General features: G+C 33.9%; 1 protein-coding gene across 1 annotated transcript in view; it reads left to right on the top strand.

Moving 5' to 3' along the window:
• The first annotated feature begins 839 nt into the window (after positions 1-839).
• The window catches only part of KANSL1L (KAT8 regulatory NSL complex subunit 1 like), a 117,086-nt gene continuing 95,208 nt past the window's right edge, over positions 840-22,717 (top strand). The window contains exons 1-2 of the mRNA XM_024738331.1: positions 840-958; positions 8,409-8,550. Coding sequence (XP_024594099.1) covers positions 840-958; positions 8,409-8,550 — 261 coding nt within the window. The remainder of the gene's footprint in view (positions 959-8,408; positions 8,551-22,717) is intronic.

Here is a 22,717-nt window from a genome sequence, read left to right as displayed (position 1 = left end):
CTGTATTATTGGATTATCCATTAAGTTAGAAGTAGGCTATAGTCAGAGAGCCTTCCTAAGCAGAGTTGTATTCTTTTTTTTCTCTGCTTGTAAATGAACTAATTCTTGCCTAAATTCATTCATTTATCAGGCTTAAAACAACAAGTAGTAGTCAATTCATTACAACATTATGACTTTTTCTAGCTGCTTCTGCTAGAACTATAGTCTTGGTAGGCACTTGGTTTCTCTGTTAAATGGCCATATTTTGCTAGTATGGTATATATAGTATAGTGTAGTATAGAAAGGATCACCAACATATGTCTCTTTCCTATCTGCTTTCTGTCCTACCTCTAAGTTAATAGAAATGCTTTGGATTTATCTTATAACCCACTCTATTGTTCCTAAGAATTTCTATAACATTTAGCATAAAGGCTAAGTTGTAAAAAGGAGACTTAAAACTATAGTGGCTCAAACATAAATTAACTGTTTTTCTTATAGAACAGTTGAAAGGTAGATAGATGTGTGATATAAGATGGATAAACAACTCTGCTTTCATGAAATAGTCCAGGAACACCCAAAAAAGGAATCCATGAAGCACTTTCAATTTTTGTTGTTGTTGTTGTTAAGATTCTGGTCTTAAACTGCAACTGTAGTTTTTTTTTAAAAGGCAGTGAAATTTTGAATAGGAAATATTTGAAACAAAATAGAAACATTCTAGAGATATCACACACACACACACAAACACATACAAAAGTTCTTTGATTTCTAACCATAATGGAGTGGAGTCACTGGTGCTGTTCTTTCTCTTTGGCTGTAGATATCTAGACAAAAATATATGAAACAGTCATTATTTTCAGAAAATGGCAGCAGAGGTCAGAGGTTCAGTGATTCCTGAGAAAAGAGAAACAGATGAAGTGATTGCCCTGGTTTTCTGCCTGGAGGCACTTTCAGATATCTGGTGTAGGGAGAGGAAAGCCAAGTAGAGCACAATGGTCCTGCTTGATTGAAATAAAGATTAGATTGGGGGAGGATGAGATAGCTGGAATCGTTAGATCAGAATACTAAAGAGTAGGGACCTATGTATGCACAGAAAGAGCATCATAAATCTTCATGTGGTTGCCTTGAGACCTTTGTTAAATACTAAGCTCTGTGTGTGTAGGTGAAACTCCATAAGGGCACACAAAAAGTTATTAGGCAATGTAATCTGAACAACTTCCAATGCTCATACAAGGTTAAGAGATGTTTGAGTTCTGAATAAGCAGAGTGGAGAGACTTTGTTGAACATCTAGAGTATTCAGTAGAGACCCCAGATTGGTCACACCTCAAAGAGTAAGGCTGAGTCTGACTTGATGACTAATGGCTACTCTATACGTGCTCTAACAAATCTTAGAAGGAATCTGAAAAGAATGAAGTTGAACATTAAGTAATTTAATAACCTATTGAAACAAAATTTATCACTCTTTAAAGGAAGACCATAAAATCCAGAAATTCAACAATATCATATTCATAGTGTCCATAATAAATGTGTGTGTATTTACATACATACATACACATATGTATACATACACACAAACTACTAGACATACAAAGGAGAAAAATCATCAATAGAAAAAGACAGGAATGACAGAGATGAGATTAGTTGGCAAAGACTTTAAAATATCTCAAATATGGTAAGTATGCTCAAGGACTTAAAAGGAAAAATCATAAAACTACAGATCTAAGAATCCCAATAAATCACAAGCAGGATTACAAACAAAACCACACCACAGTGTATTGTAGTCAAATCACCAAGTTCTAGTGATACAGAAAAAATCTTAAAAGCATTAAGAGGAGGAAGGACAATTTTTATATAGGGAAGCAAAGAAAAAAAAATGACGCTGACTTCTCATCAGAAGGTAAGCAAACTAGAAAACAGTGGAATGATATATTTAAAGGGCTGAAAGGAAAAAAAAATCAACCTAAAATTATTTTTAAAAACAAAAGCAAAATAATATTTCCAAATAAGCAAAGTGAGAAAATTTCCTGTTAGTATACCTATATTATAAGAAATCTTAAAATGATCTTCAGGCTGAAAGAAAGTAATACTGAGTGAAAACTCAGTTCTGCACAACGGAAAGAAGAAGTAGTAGGAAATGGCAAATATTTATGTCTAAAAATATATGGAAATTAAACTATACATTTCCAAGTAATGCTTAGATCAAAGAATAAATCACAAGAGAATCTATAAAGTGTTCTTAATGGAATGATAATGAAAATACAGCATATCAAATTTTGTGGGATGCAATGCTTACATGAAAATTTATGGTTATAAATGCTTATATTAGAAAAGAAGGAAGGTGTAAAGTTTATGGCATAAGCCTCCCTCTTAAGAAGCTGCAAAAAATGAGCAACTTAAATCCAAAGCAAGAAGGAAAAACTGATAAAAAGTGAAATCAATGAATATAAAACACAAAAGCAACAGAGAAAAATCAGTGAAACCAAAGCTGGTTCTTTGAAAAGATTAAGTTGATAAATATCCAGCTAGATCGATAAGGAAAAAAACTACCAATAACAGGGAAGAAAAGCATCACTGTAGATATTATAGGGATTAATAGAATAATCAGGGAATAGTATGAGCAATTTCATGCCAGTAAGTTCAATAACTTAGATGGACTAAGTGCTTGAAATACACAAATTACCAAAACTGACAGAAGAAGAAATAGAAAACTTGAAAAACCTTATGTCAATTAGATAAATTAATAATTAAAAACTCCCTATAGGAAACTCCAAGCCAAGATGGCTTCACTGATTAATTTTATTGAAACTTAAGTAGTAAACAATTACAATCTTATACAAACTCCTTCAAAAAATAGAGGAGGGAACACTTCTTGACTCATTTTATGAGGTCAGCATTAGCTTGATTTTAAAATCAGATAAAGACATTACAGGAAAATAGATCAATATCTCTTTTGACTGTAGATGCAAAATATCCCTAATGAAATAGCAAACAGAATCTAGGAAAACATATTACAAAATGCGTCATGACCAAAGGGGTTTATGCCAGAAAGCAAGGTTGATTTTAACATTTAAAACCAATCAAATAAAAAAGGAGAAACAGAATATGATAATTTCCAGAGATACCAAAAAACTATTTGACAAAATTCGAACCTACTCATGATAAAAATTCACAACAAACCCAGAATAGATAGAAACTTCTTCAATCTGATGAAGGACATTTATAAAAAGTATACAGCTAACATCACATTTAACAATGAAAGACTGAATGCTTTCTCTGTAAGATTAGGAAGAAGGTAAGGATGTCCATTCACACAGCTTATAATTAATGTTATACTGGAATTCATAGCCAGTGCAGTAAGATAAGAAAAATAATAAAAGGTATCCTGATTAAAAATAAATCAAACTGCTTTATTTGCAGTTGACATGATAATATACATAGAAAATCCTAAGGACTTTGCTATGAGGAAGATACTAAAACTCCTAAGTGAATTTAACAAGGTCAAAGTATATAGGGTCACCACATAAAAATCAACTGTATTTTTATATACTATCATCCAAACAATTTATGAATGCTATATACTAGCTTCCATAAACATGAAATACATAGAGATAAATTTTTAAAACTCTATAAAACATAGCTGAGAGAAATTACCAGTACATAAATACACAGAGAAATAATACCTTATACACTGATTAGGAGATTCAGTGTTGTGTTAATTTTCCACCAATAGATCCATGGATGCAATGAAATCCTTAGCAAAATGCTGCTCTTTTTTTTTTTAAGAGATTGACAAGCTGATTCTCAAATTTAGAATTGTCAAAACAATATTGAGAAATAACAAAGTTGAAGAATTTACTGGATTTTAAGAATTACTCTAAACTACAATAATAGTGTCGTGTTGGGTCATGTAGGTAGGTAGATAGTCATGTAGGTAGGTAGATAGATGATAGACAGATATCCTAAGTGCTTCAGTGTGTATGTAAGTGTATATACAACATCTATATCTATATTCATATATTCATATAGATAGTCTTTTATCTATTCAAGGATAGTTTTGTTTTTTTCCTATTAAAGATTATAGAATCTTTTCAACAAATGGTTCAGGAACTAGATATCCTATAGAAAATAATGAATCTGGACCCTTACCTGGACCAATACACAGAGCTTGACTTGAATTGGATTATAGATCTAAAAGTAAAAACACTAAAACTTTTTGATATTTTAGAAACATGAATAAATCTTTATGAATTCATGTTAATCAAATATTTCTTAGGACATAAAAAGAACTATCTATAAAAGGGAGGTTTGAAAAATTGGGCTTCATCAAAATTAGAATCTTTTGCTGCTCAAAAGACACCTTTAGGAAAATGAAAGGCCAGCTACAGATTGGGAGCTATACGTATTTCCAATACATACAGTCTGACAGTCTTATATGAACAGGAAGGTAGCCAATTAAATATGAGCAAAAGATTTAAAAAGACACTTCATTAAAGGAAGTCATAATCCCTTGGGAAGCATAGGATGCATATGAAAACATGTTCCACATCAGGAATTGGAAAACTATGGCCCATGGACCAAATCTGGCCTATTGTCTGTTTTTGTAGACAAAGTTTTATTGAAACATCATTACACCCATTCATTTATGACTGCTCTCATGCTATAACAGGAGAGTTGAGTAGTTATTAAAGAGACATTGTGGCCACGAAACAAATATTTCCTGTCTGCCTCCTTACAGAAAAATTTGCTATCCCCTGGTCTAAAGGAATCAAATTCCAGGGAAGACTAAGCTCTTCCTAGGTGAGCAAACACCAGTGGAGAAGTTTGGCCTCATTTAATGTAATTTTCCCCAGGATAAAACTTATTTTTCTTGGAATTATAATTTTTTACAGTTGGATCTTATTTTTTTATTTTTTAAATCATAGTTAATTCATTTTTATTACTAAGCTAGCAAACTCTATTAAAGGCAAAATTATACAAGTTTTTCTTTAAGTTTTGGTAACTTAAGGTGCAATATTAGAAAGTTCTATCTTATTCTGAGGAACAAACTACACTTCAAGGTTAAAACAGTGATGTAGAGCGAGAACAAAACAAACAAAACAACAATAACAAAACTGATGGAGATTCATGATGTTGACCAGAAGTTAGTACTAAGAGAAATTGTACTGAAAACCACTTGGTTTAAACAGCCTGTACTTATTTCCATCAGTAAGTTAAGTTGTGACTGCAAACAAGTAAGGATGAGGATTGAAGGCATGTGCTGCCTTTCTGAAGACTGACTAGTCTCACTGCCCAGGTGGTATCCACTCATGGATGTATTTGCCCTGATCTTCACTAGAAGAAGGGGCTCCTATTACCAGTGCAGATCAGGGCATATGTTGGTCTTTGATCAGTTCAACACACTCCAGAGAGATATAGGGAGTAAATCTTAGTGGCCTGGCAGGCCAGGCTTATATGCTAACTGAGGAGTCTAGACATTCTGGGTTTGCCTCACATTCTTATTAGTTTGTTGTTGCATCAGCTGTGTTCTGGTTGGTTACACTCTAAGATAAAAGCCATTACATCATTGGTTATATAAATTGTTTACATAAAACGTTTTGTGTTTGAGGTACAACAGGTGTCAATCTCCTTTGAATGAGCCATATACTTATCTGTAACATGTTTACAACCATAGTTAGTTTTTAGAAAGACAGTTTTTCAAGCAAGAGAACATTTTTGATGGAAAAGATTGGTTACCACTTTTAAGCATAGCAAACAGATTTTACTCCTGTTAAAATGTAGAATAAGGTATCCTTTACAGAAAATTCATTTCACTTATTACAAAGCCCCAGTATTAATTAGTTTACTTAAATTAAATCTGATATTACTACTTTTTCTATGTTAGGATAATTTAATGTCACATATGAACATAAAAATGATTTTTGTAAATTTAGTTTCAGTATCAGTATTTGTACTAGAAGTACAATAACACTAACTCCATAAACTTTTATTTTTCTCTATTTCCATGAGCTAATAATCAGTTTGACAACCCAGCAAAGTGGCATGTTATAGGGAAATTTTCTGACTGGAGCAAAATTTAATGAAACAATGTTTAAGGTCATCTTTGATTTCTGCATGCTTACTTCCACATCATACTTCTTCAAGTCCTATCTACTTTAAAGTCAACCTTGAGTCCATCCTCTTATCTTCATCTCTTCTTTATCTCCCACCCCATTTCCAGTCCAGGCCATTTTCATCTTTTACTCATTGTTTTAGTCACAGTAAGCTCTAGAGTAACACATTAACCTTCTAATCTCAGTAATTTTACACAGCAAAGGTTTACTGTGGCTTATGTAAAGTCCAGTGTGGTTTGAGCTGTGATCCTTTTCCGTCTTGTAGCTATAATATCTGCACAGTGGCTTTGAAGTTGGTCAGATGGACTAGAAATGACTTTATCACTTTTGCTCACAGCCTGTTGGTCAGAGCTAGTCACATGGCTCCAACTTAAGTGCAGTGAAGGCTGGGAAATGTAGGACAGCACATGAAATATTTAGAGATCACAATTATCTGTACCACATTTAGGTTATTATAGTTACATCCTAATTGGTTTCCTTATTTACTCTCATGTTCCACTACAATGCTTTCTTTACCTAGTAGCTAGAGTGCTTGGAAAAAAAAATTTTGTTACTATCTCGCCAATAACTTCCTTTTTGCATAAAATCCAACACTTTGCCCTCACCTGTGCAACTACTGCATGATATGGTCCTTGCCTTCATTAATTTCATGATTGGCAGTTAGTATTGTTATAACTGTGAATAGTGTATTTTGAATAGGCATTTTTAATTTTGTCCATAGCTATGAAAATGTGATTTAAAATAGTGTCACATTTACAAAATCACAATAATAACTATAAACTGAATAATAATACCAAGAGAAGTCCTAATTTATATGGCAGTCTCTGCAGTCACATTGTAGGTAATTAGAATCTGAAGAAAAAAAACAGCCTTTTGAGAACATTGACATAAAATCTGTTATAATGAATAAATTCTGTGTAGTAGAGTTACAATAATTCTGTTTCTCTGACAAATGATCTCAGCATAAATGTTTTCTTTGGCTAAAGTTTATATGAAAGATATTTCATTAATGTTAAATGTGTAAAAATTAATAAAGTTTATTTTTTAGAGGAGTTTTAGGTTTACAACAAAATTGAGTGGAAAATACAGAGTTCCTATATGTCCCCTGTCCCTACACAGATATTACTTCCCCCACTATCAACATACTGCACAAAGGTAGTGAATTTGTAACAATCTATAAACCTACAGTGACACATCAATATCACTCAAAGTCCATAGTTTACATTAGGTAGGGTTCACTTTCAGCGTTGTGCATTCTATGGGTTTTGACAATAAATGCGATTTTTAGACAAGTTTTTCATGAAGTTTGTGTTTTGCCATTAAGTAGTTACTTCCCTTCAGTTGTACTTTCAACTTCTTCTGTTATGCCTTCTCCAATTTCTCCCTTGGCAGTATGAAGCTCCTAATTAATTATCCCAAACACCACACACACACAAACACACTCTCTCTCTCTCTCTCTCTTTCTTTCTCTCTCTCTCTCTCTCTCTCTCTCTCTGTGTGTCTGTCTCTCTCTCCCTCTCCTCCCCCCCTCACTCTGATTGTTTTCTAGTTGGAGTGGTTGAAATATTTTCTTAAGGTAATTAATTTGTAATCTCACAAACTGTGGATTAGAGCAGTGCCCTTGCCAAAAGATAGAGGAGCTAATTAAGGTTCAACCCTTATTTTCAAATGTGCATGAAAGAAAGCCTGTATATAAATTCTTTCTCATCTCTGAGCTGTGAATCCTAGGAATAAAGTTGTTAACAAGCTGTTTATCTTAATAAACATCTCAGGATTTATATATTTTATATGTTTATTGAAATGTAGCAGAGCATTCATATTTTTGATAATTTTTGACATTAAAAAATTGATTCCTGTTCTAGCAAATGAAAATTACATTTAGTAAAATTGGGTACTCTATGGTTTGTTACATGGATTTAGATCTAGCACAGTTCAAATGACTTGTCTTATACTTGACATCTACTTACATATAAAAGGCTCATGTAACAGTTTTTACATGGTGTTAGTATTGTCATTCTTGTTTCTTTTCCTTTGCTGGCCTACTTCTGTTTCAGCCCTTGACCATTAATAAAGTATTAAATAGCAAGGAGATTATCCTACTACTGGGTACACAATATTGAATAAAAACAGGTGTTTGTGGGATAGAAAGATAAGGAAATCAAATCTTTGAGAAGTTGATATACCATTCTTCTTTCATATAATTAGATGTTTTATAAAGTAATTCGGGATTGTATGACAAGAGTCAAGGAAGCTATTAAGCAATCTCTGTGAAAACTTGATTGTCTTTGTGCTTTGACTAACTGTGTTTGTCTTGTTCACAGTAACTGTAGTACTGAATGGAAGTGGCTTGTAGACAGAGCAAGAGTTGGCAGCCGTTGGACGTGGCTTCAAGCCCAGATTTCAGAACTAGAATACAAAATCCAACAACTAACGGATGTTCACAGGCAGATTCGTGCCTCCAAGGTATTGTGTGTGCTCTTCTATTTAAAAAAATATTATTAGTTTTAGTTTCTTCTCATCTCTCCACACAAAATAATTGTTATTAGGCTTTATAAAAATGTAGTTAATGTTAAGATTTCTGATATACTAATTCTGTAAGTTGAAACTATTTTTGTAACTTATCACAAACATTTTATCATATTGAGCAGTTAAGAATTTCTTTATTGGATTTCAGTTAATAGAAATGATAAACATTTTTTATAAACCTCTACTTTGTTGGAATTTATTTTAACATATGTGAGAAATTCTGAGTGTATCTTATTGGAATCTCTTTAGAGTTTTTTGTTTGTTTTAAGAAAAATTATAAACACATAAAAATGTTCTAGAAAGCAATATAATGAATACCTGTGTACCCACCCTCAAATTTATCAAATATTAAATTTTTATTAATTTGGGTTTTGTTTTTAGAATAATAAAGCATTACCTTACAATTGAAGTACTTGTATAATCCTTCCTGATCCCATTCCCTTTCCCTATGCCACTGATACCAACATATTTTAAAAGATTTTAATTTTATATTGGTGTAAAGTTGACTAACAATGCTGTGTTAGTTTCAGGTGTATAACAAAGTGATTCAGTTATATATATACATGTACCTATTCTTTTTCAAATTCTTTTCCAGTTTAGGTTATTACAGAGTATTAAGTAGAGTTCCCTGTGCTATACAGTAGGTCCTTGTTGGTTATATATTTTAAATATAGCAGTGTGTACATGTCATTCCCAAACTCCCAATCTATTCCTCCCCCTCCCCCTTCCCCCCGGTAACCATAAGTTTGTTCTCTAAGTCTGTTTCTGTTTTGTAAATAGGTTTATTTGTATCTTTTTTTTTTTTTTGGATTCCTCATATAAGCGATATCATAGGATATTTGTCTTTCTCTGTCTGACTCACTTCACTTAGTATGGTAATCTCCAAGTCCATCCATGTTGCTGCAAATGGCATTATTTCATTCTTTTTAATGACTGAGTAATATTCCATCATATATATGTTCCACATCTTTATCCATTGCTCTGTTGGTGGACATTTTGGTTGCTTCCATGTCTTGGCCATTGTAAACAGTGCTGCAATGAACACTGGAGTGCATGTGTACTTTTGGATTATGGTTTTCTCCAGACATATGCCCAGGAGTGCGATTGCTGGATCATATAGTAGTTCTATTTTTAGTTTTTTAAGGAACCTCCATGCTGTTCCATGAAGTTTATGTTTGTTCTTATTGCCATTTTGTTGTTTTGGATTTGTTTTGGTAGGTGTTTTTTCTTCCCTTCATCTTTTTTTCTCTTCTCTTGTGATTTAATGACTAACTTTAGTGTTGTGTTTGGATTCGTTTTTCTTTTTTCCGTGTGTATCTATTGTAGATTTTCAGTTTGCAATTCCCTTGAGATTTTGATATAGCAGTCTGTATATAAACAAGATTGTTTTAACTTGCTGGTCTTTTAATTTCAAATGCATTTCCAATATCCTGCATTTGTGCTCTCCTCTTACAGTTGCTGGTTTTGATTTGTGTGCAGGTAATTTCCCACCTTTACTGTATGTTTGCCTTTATCGGTGAGCTTTTCCATTCATAATTTTCTTGTTCCTATTTGCAGCCTTTTCTTTTCCACTTAGAGAAATTCCTTTAGCATTTGTTGCAAAGCTGATCTGGTGGTGCTGAATTCTCTTAGCTTTTGCTTATCTGTAAAGTTTTTGATTTCTCCACTGAATCTGAATGAGAGCCTTGCTGGGTAGAGTATTCTTGGTTGTAGGTTCTTCCCTTCATCACTTTAAATATATCATTCTGCTCCCTTCTGGCCTGCAGAGTTTCTGCTGAGAAATCAGCTGATAACCTTATGGGAGTTTCCTTGTAAGTTATTTGTTGCTTTTAATATTTTTTATTTGTCTTTAATTTTTGTCAGTTTGATTATTATGTGTCTCAGCATTTTCCTCCTTGGGACTCTCTGTGCTTCCTGGACTTGGGTGACACTTTCCTTTCCCATGTTAGCGAAGTCCTCTTTTCTTTTCATTCTTTTTTTCTTTATTCTGTTCTGCAGCTGTGATTTCCACCATTCTGTCTTCCAGTTCACTTATCCGCTCTTCCATCTCAGTTATTCTGCTATTGATTCCTTCTAGTGTATTTTTTATGTCATTTATTGTATTGTTCATCTCTGTTTGTTTGTTCTTTAGTTCTTCTAGGTCTTTGTTAAACATTTCTTGTATCTTCTCGATCTTTGCCTCCATCCTTTTTCCAAGATCCTGGATCGTCTTCATTATCATTATTCTGGACTTTTTTTCCAGAAGGTTGCTTATCTCCACTTCATTCAGTTGTTTTTTCTGGGGTTTTATGTTGTTCCTTCCTCTGAGACATAATCCTCTGCCGCCTCATTTTGTGTAACTTTCTGTGATTGCGGTTTCCATTCTTCAGGCTGCAGGTTTGTAGTTCTTGCTTCTGCTGCCTGCCCCCTGGTGGATGAGGCTGTCTAAGAAGCTTGTGTAGGCTTCCTGATGGGAGAGAGTGGTAGCTGCCCACTGGTGGGTGGAGCTGGGTCTTGTCCCTCTGGTGGGCAGGGCTGTGTCAGGGGGTGTGTTTCTTGGGCAGCTGTTTACTCAGGAAAACTTTAAACATCCTGTCTGCTGATGGGTGGAGCTGTGTTCCCCTCCTGTTGGTTGTTTGGCCTGAGGCATCCCAGAACTGGAGGTTCCAGGCTGTTGGGTGGGTCCAGGTCTTGGTGAGAAAATTGTGGCTTCCAGAAGGGCTCATGCCAATGAGTACTCCCCAAAACTGCTGCCGCCAGCATCCTTATCACTGCAGTGAGCCACAGCTGCCCCCCACCTCTGCAGGAGACCCTCCAATACTAGCAGGTAAGTCTGGCCCAGTCTCTTATGAAGTCACCGCTTTTTTCCCCTGGGTCCTAGTGTGCTTGAGGCCCTGTGTGCACCCTCCAAGAGTAGAATTTCTGTTTCCCTCAGTCCTGTGGCATTTCTATGATCAAACCCTGCTGGCATTCAAAGCCAGATTCTCTGGGGGATCCTCCTCCCATTGCCAGACCGCCAGGCTGGGGAGCTAGATGTGGGGCTCAGAACTTTCACTCCTGTGGGAGAACTTCAGTGGTATAATTATTTTCCTGTTTGTGGGTAGCCCACCTGGTGTGTATGGGATTTGATTTTATCATGATTGCTCCCCTCCTACTGTCTCCTTGTGCCTTCTTCTTTGTCTTTGGATGTAGGGTATCTTTTTTGATAGGTTCCAGCATTTTTTTGTCAGTGGTTGTTCAGCAGTTAATTGTGATTTTAGTGTTTCCATAAGAAGGGGTGAGCTCAGGTCCTTCTACTCAGCCATCTTGTCTTCTCCTCCTCCCTGACTCCAACATGTATTGATAGGTACTATTTTTATGAATATTTATTGGTCCATAGGTATTTATCTGTATCTATAAATAAAATTTGTTTTTCATGCTTTTAAAGTCTATATAAGTTATATTTATACTACAAACTCTTTTGCAACTTGCTTGTTTTTGCTCAGCATAATTTTTATACATATTTATACTTCCTGTATGACATTTAATTGTATGAATGGAATGGAATTTTATAAATACAATGGATGTTTATCTCTTCTCCTATTTTCTATTAATAGACATGTACATTGTTTCAGTCTTTATGCCAGTAAAAACAATACATCAGTGACTGTCTTTTATGTGTTTTTTGGTGAACCTATGGAGAGCTTTTCTTGGGTATATGCCTAAAAGTGGAAATACTTGATCTTAGGCATGGCTGTATATGCTTTCCTATACCACTTATGTGATTGGGTAATCAATATTCCCACTGGCAGTGTGTGAGAGCTCCTGGTTTTCCACATCCTTGTGAACTTTTTGAATTTTTTGGTCTCTTAATTTTTGCAGTGTAATAAGAGTGAAATATTATTACTGTTTTAATTTAATTGTTCCCAAATATAATGAGATTGGGCCTCAGTGTAATTGACCATCAAATTTTGTTGTTTTATTTTTTAGATTCCACATATAAGTGATATCAAACAGTATTTGTCTTTCTCTGTGTGACTTATTTCACTTAGTCTAACATCCTCCAAGTCCATCCGTGTTTTTGCAAGTGGCAAAATTTTATTCTGTTTTATGGATAAGTAGTATTCCATTGTGTGTTTGTGTATGTATGTGTGTGTGTGTGTGTGTATCTCACATCTTCTTTATCCATTCATCTGTTGATGGACACTTAGTTTGCTTCCATTCTTGGCAATTGTAAACAATGCTGCTATGAACATTGGGGTGTATATATCTTTTTGAATTAATTTTTTTTTCAGATATATATGCAGGAGTGGAATTCCTGGGTCATATGGTAGTTCTATTTTTAGTTTTTTGAGAAACCTTCATAATGTTTTCTACAGTGCCTGCACCAAAAATACATACATATACATTCCCACCAAAAATGTACGAGGGTTCCCTTTTCTCCACATCCTTGCCAACATTTATCATTTGTGTTCTTTTTTTTTTTTTGCGGTACGCAGGCCTCTCACTGTTGTGGCCTCTCCCACTGCGGAGCACAGGCTCCAGACACACAGGCTCAGCAGCCATGGCTCATGGGCCCAGCCACTCCACAGCATGTGGGATCTTCCCGGACTGGGGCATGAACCCGCGTCTCCTGCATCAGCAGGCAGACTCTAAACCACTACACCACCAGAGAAGCCCTATTTGTGTTCTTTTTGATGATGGCCATTCAGACAGGTGTGAGGTGATATCTCATTGTGGTTTTAATTTACATTCTCTGATGATTAACTGTGTTGAACATTTCTTCATGTGCCTATTGGCCACATGTAAATCTTCTTTGGAAAATTTTCTCTTTTGGTCTTCTGCCCATTTTTTGATTGGGTTGTTTGGGGTTTTTTGCTGTTGAGTTGTATGAGCTGTTTATAAATTTTGGATATTAACCCCTTACTGGTCATATCATTTGCAAATATTTTCTCCCATTCAGTCAGTTGTCTTTTCATTTTGTTGATGGTTTCCTCTGCTGTACAAAAGACTGTAAGTTTAATTAGGTCCTATTTGTTTATTTTTGCTTTTATTTCCTTTGCTTTTGGAGACAGATCCAAAAAAATATTGCTACAATTTACTTCAAAGGGTGTTTTGCCTATGTTTTCTTCTAGGAGTTTTATGGTTTCCAGTCTTACATTTAAGTCTTTAATCCATTTTGAGTTTATTTTTGTATATGATGTTAGAGAATTTTCTAATATCATTCTTCTACATGTAGCTATCTAGTTTTCCCAGTACCACTTACTAAAGAGCCTGTCTTTTCTCCATTGTATATTTTTGCCTCCTTTTTTATAGATCAATTGACCATAACTGCATGTATTTATTTGTGGGTTCTCTATTCTATTCCATTGATCTATGTGTCTATTTTTGTACCAGTACCATACTGTTTTGATTACTGTAGCTTTGTAGTATAGTCTGAAGTGAGGGAGTATCATTCATCTAGCTCTGTTACTCTTTTTCAAGATTGTTTTGGCTATTTGGGGGTCTTTTTTATTTCCATACTAATTTTAAAAGTTTTCATTCTAGTTCTGTGAAAAATGCCCTTGGTATTGTATTTTGATAGGGATTGCATTGAATCTGTAGATTGTCCTGGATAGTATGGTCATTTTAACAATATTAATTCTTCTTCTTTTCTTTCTTTTTTTTTTTTTTTTTGGCTGCACTGCATGGCATGCAGGATCTTAGTTCCCTGACCAGGGATTGAACCTGTGTCCCCTGCAGTGGGAGTGCAGATTCTTAATCTTAACCACTGGACTTCCAGAGAAGTCCCACAATATTAATTCTTTTAATCCATAAACACCATATATCTTTCCATCTGTTTGTATTGTCTTCAGTTTCTTTCATCAGCATCTTATACTTTTCCAAGTACACCTCTTTTTTTTTTTTTTTTTGGCTGCACTGCATGGCATGCAGGATCTTAGTTCCCTGACCAGGGATTGAACCTGTGTCCCCTGCAGTGGGAGTGCAGATTCTTAATCTTATCCATAAACACCATATATCTTTCCATCTGTATTGTCTTCAGTTTCTTTCATCAGCATCTTATACTTTTCCAAGTACACCTCTTTTAACTCCTTAGGTAAATGTATTCCTAGGTATTTTATTCTTTTTGATGTGATTGTAATTGGGATTGTTTCCTTGATTTCTTTTTCTGCTAGTTTGTTGTTAGTCTATAGAAATGAAACAGATTTCTGTATATTAATTTTGTATCCTGCAACTTTACTGAATTCATTGATGAGCTCTGGTAGTTTTTTCATGGTATCTATAGGATTTTCTTAGTATCATGTCAACTGCAAACAGTGATAGTTTTACGCTTCCTTTCCAGTTTGGATTCCTTTTATTTCTTTTTCTTTCCTGCTTGCTATGGCTAGGACTTCCATACCATGCTGAATAAAAGTGGCAAGAGTGGGTCTCTTTGTCTTGCCCTGATCTTAGAGGAAATGCTTTCAGCTTTTCACCACTGAGTGTGATGGGTTTGTCATATATGGCCTTTATTATGTTCAGGTATGTTCCCTCTATGCCCACTTTCTAGAGAGTATCATAAATGGATGTTGAATTTTGTTAAAAGCTTCTTCTGCATCTATTGAGATGACATTTGGTTTTTATTCTTCAATTTGTTATTGTGGTGTATCACATTGATTGATTTGCATATGTTAAAAGTCCTTGCAAAAATCTTGAGAAAAATCCCACTTGATCATGGTATATGATCCTTTTAATGTATCTTTGGAGTTGGTTTCCTAATATTTTGTTGAGGATTTTGGTATCTATGTTCATTAGTGATATTGGCCTGTAATTTTCTTTTCTGTGTGATATCTTTGTCTGGTTTTGGTATCAGGGTGATGCTGGCCTTGTAGAAAGAGTTTAAAAGTGTTCCTTTCTCTACAATTTTTTGGAATTGTTTGAGAAGAATAGATGTTAACTCTTTTGTAAATGTTTGGTTGAATTCATCTGTAAAGCCATCTGGTCTTGGACTTTTGCTTGTTGGGCACTTTTTTCTTTTCTTTTTAATTACTGATTCAGTATCATTACTGGTTATTGGTCTGTTCATATTTTCTGTTTCTTCCTGGTTCAGTCTTGGGAGATTGTACCTTTCTAAAAGTCTTTTCATTTCTTCTAGGTTGTCCACTATATTTGTATATAGTTGTTTATTGTAGTCTCTTACAATTGTTTGTATTTATGTACTCTTGGTTGTAACTTCTCCTTTTTCATTTCTGATTTTCCTGATTTGGGCCCTCTTTTTCTTGATGAGTATGGTTAACAGTTTATCAATTTTATCTTTTCAAATAACCATCTCTTAGTTTCATTGATCTTTTCTATTTTTGTTTTTGTATATATTTCATTTATGTCTGCCCTGCTCTTTGTGATTTCTTTCCTTCTACTAAGTTTAGGTTTTCTTTATTCTTTTCTTAGCTCTTTCAGGTGTGAGGTTAGGTAGTTTATTGGAAATTTTTCTTGCTTCATTAGGTAAGCTTGTATAGTTATGAACTTGTCTCTTAGAACTGCTTTTGCTGCATCCCTTAGATTTTGGATCATTGTATTTTTGTTTTCATTTGTCTCCAGGTATTTTTTTGATTTCCTCTTTGATTTCTTCAGTGATCCAGTGGTTGTTTAGTATCCTATTGTTTAGCTTCCATGTGTTTGTGTTTTTTTTCTTGTAATTGATTTCTAGTCTTATTGCATTGTGGTTGGGAAAGATGCTTTGTATGATTTCAATTTTGGTAAATTTACCACGGCTTATTTTGTGGCCTAGCATGTTATCTATCCTGGAGAATGTTCCATGTGCACTTGAAAATAATGTGTATTCTGTTGCTTTTGGATGGAATGTTCTGTCTGTCTATCTATCTATCTATATTGTTTCTCTGGTCTAATATGTCATTTAAGGCTAGTGTTTCCTTATTGATTTTCTGTCTTGATGATTCGTCCATTTATATAAGTGGGATGTTAAAGTGTCCTACTATTATTGTGTTACTGTTGAGGTCTCCCTTTATGTTTGTTAGTATTTGCTTTATGTATTTAGTGCTACTATTTTGGGTGCATATATATTTATAATTGTTATATCTTCTTCTTGGATTGATCCCTTGATCATTATGTAATGTCCTTCTTTGTCTCTTGTAACAGTCTTTATTTTAAAGTCGACTTTGTCTGATATAAGTATTCCTACCCCAGCTTTTTTTGATGTCCAGTTGTATAGAATAATTTTTTCTATGCCCTCACTTTCAGTATGTGTGTGTCTTTAGATCTGAAGTGAGTGTCTTTTAGACAGCATATATACAGGTCTTCTTTTTGTATCCATTCAGCCACTCTGTGTCTTTTAGTTGGCCTTATAACTTATTTTCAGCTCATATTTAAGTATTACTTTGAGTGCATAGCATGTATTTAATTCTCTCATTGTTCTGTTTTTAATATGTTTTAATTTCCAATGTGATTACCTTTTTAACCTGAGTTATTTAATAATACATCTTTATGTTCCTGAACTCATGAATCTTTTTTTTTTTTGGTATTTTTGTCATTTAAGTGCATTGTAATCTGTGAACTGATTACTTTGTATGGATTTCATTCTTCGTGACAAACGACTAATCAAATTTTGTAAATGCTCAATGTGTGGTAGAAATAATGTATATTCTTTATTTGTTGATTAAAGAATTCTCTATTAAACTGGTTGACTTTGTTGTATACATCTGCTATATCTTCATATATCTAGATCTTTCAATTCTAATATATATTTGATATATATTTATTAATATTTGTCATCATTTTGAATTTTTCAGTTTCTCCTAGTAATTCTGTCAGTTTTTGCTTCTTACACTTTGAAATACTAATGCTATTTGGTAGATACAATTTTTTTTTTCTTCCAGGTGTTTGTTTTATAAGGTACATTTAGCTAGGTTTTTTTTTTTTTTTGCGGTATGCAGGCCTCTCACTGTTGTGGCCTCTCCCTTTGCGGAGCACAGGCTCCAGACACGCAGGCTCAGTGGCCATGGCTCATGGGCCTAGCCGCTCTGTGGTATGTGGGATCCTCCCGGACTGGGGCACGAACCCGTTTCCCCTGCATCGGCAGGCAGACTCTCAACCACTGCGCCACCAGGGAAGCACTAGCTAGGTTTTTAAAATCCACTCTGAGTAGTTTTAATTTTCATTTTCTTTTATTTTCCTCTCTTTGTGTTTTGTTTTTCACTTGTCTTTCATTGGATTGATGGAACTTGTTTATTCCTTTCTTCTCTCTCTGCTCTTCTGAAAGCTATACATTATAGTCTTATTCTTTGTCATTACTCCTAGTTTGTAACATACTTCCTTAAGAGCAAATAATTCTAACAATGACTAAAAGTACTCAGTACTTTTATATTCTATTTTTTCTTAAGATATAGCTCTTAATGCTATTTAACTATGCATTATATATATCTGCTTCAATCTAGTTACTTATTTTATAGTCAGTAATTAATTACGTTTCTAACAGATTTCATTAAAAATATGCTCACTGTTTTTTTGTATTCTGTGTATAAAATTAGGTTACAGAGTAAGCTTCTGTAACAACATAACTCACAAATATAATGGCTTTAAAGATACATAATGCTTCAAAAATAAAGAGTGAGTACATGCTGGTAGAGCAACTTGGTTGAACAGGGTCATTCAGGGACTCAGGTTCCTTCTGTCTTGCTTCTTTGACATACTCTCAGGTGTGTTGACTGCACTGTTGGACAGGGTTGTCTTCTCATTTGTGCTCTCGAGAAGTGCAAAGAGAAGTGTGGTATAGTTTGTCTTTAAGTTGGATGTGACTTGGAAGTTGCACTACTTTGTTTCATACTCCATTAGCCCAAACTTAGCCATATGAGTATAGCATGAGTACACTCCATGTGTAGGAGTGAAAGCTGAGTAATACTGTCTCACTGAGAAGTTGTATGTGGAGCTAAAACTCCGGTAGGGTTGGAGTCTTGAAAAGAAGAGGAAAATGGGTACTGGAAGAGAATACAGTATCTGCTACTTTATCTTTTCTCTCTTGGTTTGCTTCTTGCTGAAGTAAATTCTTTAGTACTTTTTGATATTAATCTCTGAACATTTAAGCTCTCTTTGTATTTGTATGTCTCAAAATACTTTTATACTACTCTCACTCTTCAATGATATTTTAGGTTGATAGAGAATTCTGATTTGATAGTTATTTTCCCTTAGGCCTTTAAAGATAGTATTTCATTGTTTTCTTTATAATGATGAGCAGTTTACTATCAATGTAATTGTTTTTCTTATGTAAGTACTCTGTCCTTTCTAGCTGGTAACTTAAAATTTTTCTTGTTTATTTGATTTTCTACATTTTTTAAACTAACATGTGTTTAATTATGGATTTATCTTTCTTTATCTTGTTTTCAGAGTACACCTTTTTAACTGTACAATTTGCTGAATTTTGACAAATATATAGTTGTGTAAACATCACCATGATCTCCCCCTCTTAATTATTGAACTGCTGTTTCCAGGAAAGGACAAAAAGTGCTTATTTTATAGGGAATTTGACAAAAATAAGCTAATTTTCTCACACATTTATTTGCAAGTTCTGTCAGATGTTCATGTTGAGATGTCCTGATAGAGTTAGAAATATGAGATTTGGAGAAGGCAGGTTTATAAGAAGATGTAGATGTAGAAATGGCAATTAAAGCTATGCTATTGTATTATAGCAATTTTTAAAATAAAATTTATTCATCTCTCTTTCCTTCCTTGTTTTCTACCTTTCCTTCATTCTTTCCCTTCTTTCCTTTCACACACAGTTATTAGGTGCCTAATATGTGCATAGGGTATACAGTGATGAATAAATCAACAGAGTTCTTATATTTTTAGGGTTTAGTCTAATGGGGGAAAAATTGAGCAAATGATTACAGAAATAAACACTGTTTTATTTCCCAGCAGGGGAAATTTAACACGGAATTTTCCTAGCTTAAGCATGTATTGTTTCCTCCAAATTATAGGCTGTTTACTTGGAACTTGGACTATATTTTCCCATAGAAGTAACAATATAAAGAGTTCTTATGCAATCCCATAAGTCCTATTTAATCTAAATATTGCTAAATATCTCTTTCTATCTTTTTTTGACTGTTAATGCAATTTTTTATTGAAGTATAGTTGATTTTAGTATTTTGTTTCAGGTATATAGCATAGTGATTTAGTATTTTTGCAGATCATATTCCATTACAGGTCATTACAAGATATTGGGTATAATTCCCTGTGTTATATAGTAAATCCTGTTGCTTATCTATTTTATGCATAGTAGTTTGTATCTACTAATCCTATACCCCGAATCTGTCCCTCCCCACACCCTCTTCCCTGTGGTAACCATAGGTTTGTTTTCTATGTCTGTGAGTCTGTTTCTGTTTTGTATATACATTCATTTGTATTATTTTTTAGATTCTACATATAAGGGTTATCATATATATTTGTCTTTGACTTCACTAAGCATAAATTCTCTAGATTCATCTACATTTTTGCAAATGGCAATATTTCATTCTTTTTTATGGCCGAGTAGTATTCCATTGTGTATATATACATATATACATTAATCTGTCCCTCCCCACACCCTCTTCCCTGTGGTAACCATAGGTTTGTTTTCTATGTCTGTGAGTCTGTTTCTGTTTTGTATATACATTCATTTGTATTATTTTTTAGATTCTACATATAAGGGTTATCATATATATTTGTCTTTGACTTCACTAAGCATAAATTCTCTAGATTCATCTACATTTTTGCAAATGGCAATATTTCATTCTTTTTTATGGCCGAGTAGTACTCCATTGTGTATATATACATATATACATATATATATGTATATATACACTGCATCTTCTTTATTCAGTCATTTGTTGATAGGCTCTTGGGTTGCATCCATGTCTTGGCTATTGTAAATAATGCTTCTATGAACATTGGTGTGCATGTATCTTTTAAAATTAGTGGTTTTGCTTTTTATGGATATATACCCAGGAGTGTGATTGTTGGATCATATGGTAACTCTATTTTTAGTCTTTTAAGGAACCTCCATGCTGTTTTCCACAGTGGCTGCACCAATTTAGATTCCCACCAACAGTGTACCAGGGCTCCCTTTTTTCCACATTCTCTCCAACACTTATTTGTTATTTATAGGCTTTTTGATGGTAACCATTCTGACAGGTGTGAGGTCATATTTCATTGTGGTTTTGATTTTCATTTCTCTAATAATTAGTGATGTTGAGCATCTTTTCATGTGCCTGTTAGCAATCTTTATGTCTTCTTTGGGAAAATGTCTATTCAAGTCTTCTGCCAATTTTTTGATTGGATTATTTGTTTGATATTGAGCTTTATGAGCTGTGTGTGTGTATTTATACACATATATATATATTTTATTCAATATAGTTGATTTATAATGTGTTAGTTTCAGGTGTACAGCAAAGTGATTCAGTTATACATACATATATATATAGTTTTTTCAGATTATTTTTCCTTATAGGTTATTACAAAATATTCAGTATAGTTCCCTGTGCTATACAGTATGTCCTTGTTGGTTATCTATTTTATATATAGTAGTATGTATATGTTAATCCTAAACTCTGAATTTATCCTTCCCCCTCTTTCACCTTTGGTAACCATAAGTTTGTTTTCTATGTCTGCGGGTCTGTTTCTGTTTTGTATTTAAGTTCATTTGTATCATTTTAATGAATGATAATGAAAAAATGCCATTTGCAGCAACATGGATGGACCTAGAGATTCTCATACTAAGTGAAGTAAGCCAAATATCATATGATATCACTTATATGTGGAATCTAAAAACAAAAAAAATTCTACCTTTGTTTTTGTGAGAAACTGTATTCAACATGGTGAAACTGTGGACATAATGGATATAATATTATAAGGTTGATGGTGACTGGTCTGAAACGAAATAGCAGAGAAGGGAGGGAATTAGAGTCCTCAAACCATGTAGTTAGCCTAACCCCACCTAGGGTCTGCACATCCATAAAGATTAGTGAATTTTAAATTCTGTCTATCATGAGTTTATATTCTGGTAGGGGAGATAGAGCATGTAAATATCGTTGATTACAATATAATACAATATGTGGAATGATATGTGTTTTTAATAAGATATAGATGTGGCATAGAGAGAATGTTTCACTCTGTCATTAGGGGTTTGCAGGTCAGAGAATGCATCAGTAAAGAGGTGATGCCTCAGTATGACTTTGGAGGATAAATAGTAGTTTGCTTAATGAACTTATGGAACTGGAAAAGGGATTCCTTAAATTTTGAAGGCATACGACATGATCTGTTTTAGGAATGACAAATTAGTATGTATTCAAAGGAGCAGAAACTTTGAGCTGTGCAGGGATGGGAGAGGAAGCTAGGAAGTCATGAATATTGTTTAATGCTTTGTAAAATTTGGTGATGATGTCTGTAGGAAGGTGGATAGAAGCATAGACATAGAGCCTTAGGCTTACCCATTCTGTCTGTTGGATTTGAGGCAACTGTGTTCAGGAATAGCTTCCTGATGGAAGTTTCCTATTCAGTTACTCTTTCTCCTTTTTAACTGTCTTCACCTGGGCCTTAAGTTGTAGTGATCTCCCAATCTTCTCAAGATCACCAGATAGTTTTCTTTGATGATTTTCTTTGAAAGATGTCACAAGTGTTTTTATAGCCAGTAGAGTTCTAAGAACAAATCAAGTTTAAAGCAATTTGGAAATTTCCAAGAAAGTGGGTTCCTAGTTGAAATGATAACTAAGTTTTATATTTGAATCTAGGCAGTATGGTTCATTTTGCTTTGACTTGAGAAGGGGTATTTTAATATTCTCTGTGTTCTAAGCAATGCTTTATACTTGTTGTTTAAACATTTTTTGAAGTTTGATTATATGTTTATATAATATATATTTGTAATAAATTATTTTAAGGAAATAAATCTTTCCAGCAATAATTTATGTAGCCTTACATTTTTTCTTTGTTCCGGCTAGATGTGGCTCTGGCCCTTTGTTCCCTTAAGAGTCATATTATGTTTATTTTATGGAAGATATCATTATAATTATGCTATCAAAATACAATATTTCTTTACTTTGATACCTTCTGCTTACCTTTCTTAGAAATTAATCAAGATGTTTAACTGCTTATTTATGTGCAGTTTAGTTGAGTTATTATTGTA

The sequence above is a fragment of the Neophocaena asiaeorientalis genome, unplaced genomic scaffold (assembly GCF_003031525.2).
Source record: "Neophocaena asiaeorientalis asiaeorientalis breed wild unplaced genomic scaffold, Neophocaena_asiaeorientalis_V1.1 scaffold258, whole genome shotgun sequence".
NCBI classification, from domain to species: Eukaryota; Metazoa; Chordata; class Mammalia; order Artiodactyla; family Phocoenidae; genus Neophocaena; species Neophocaena asiaeorientalis.
This window is presented reverse-complemented; position numbering and strand designations above follow the sequence as displayed.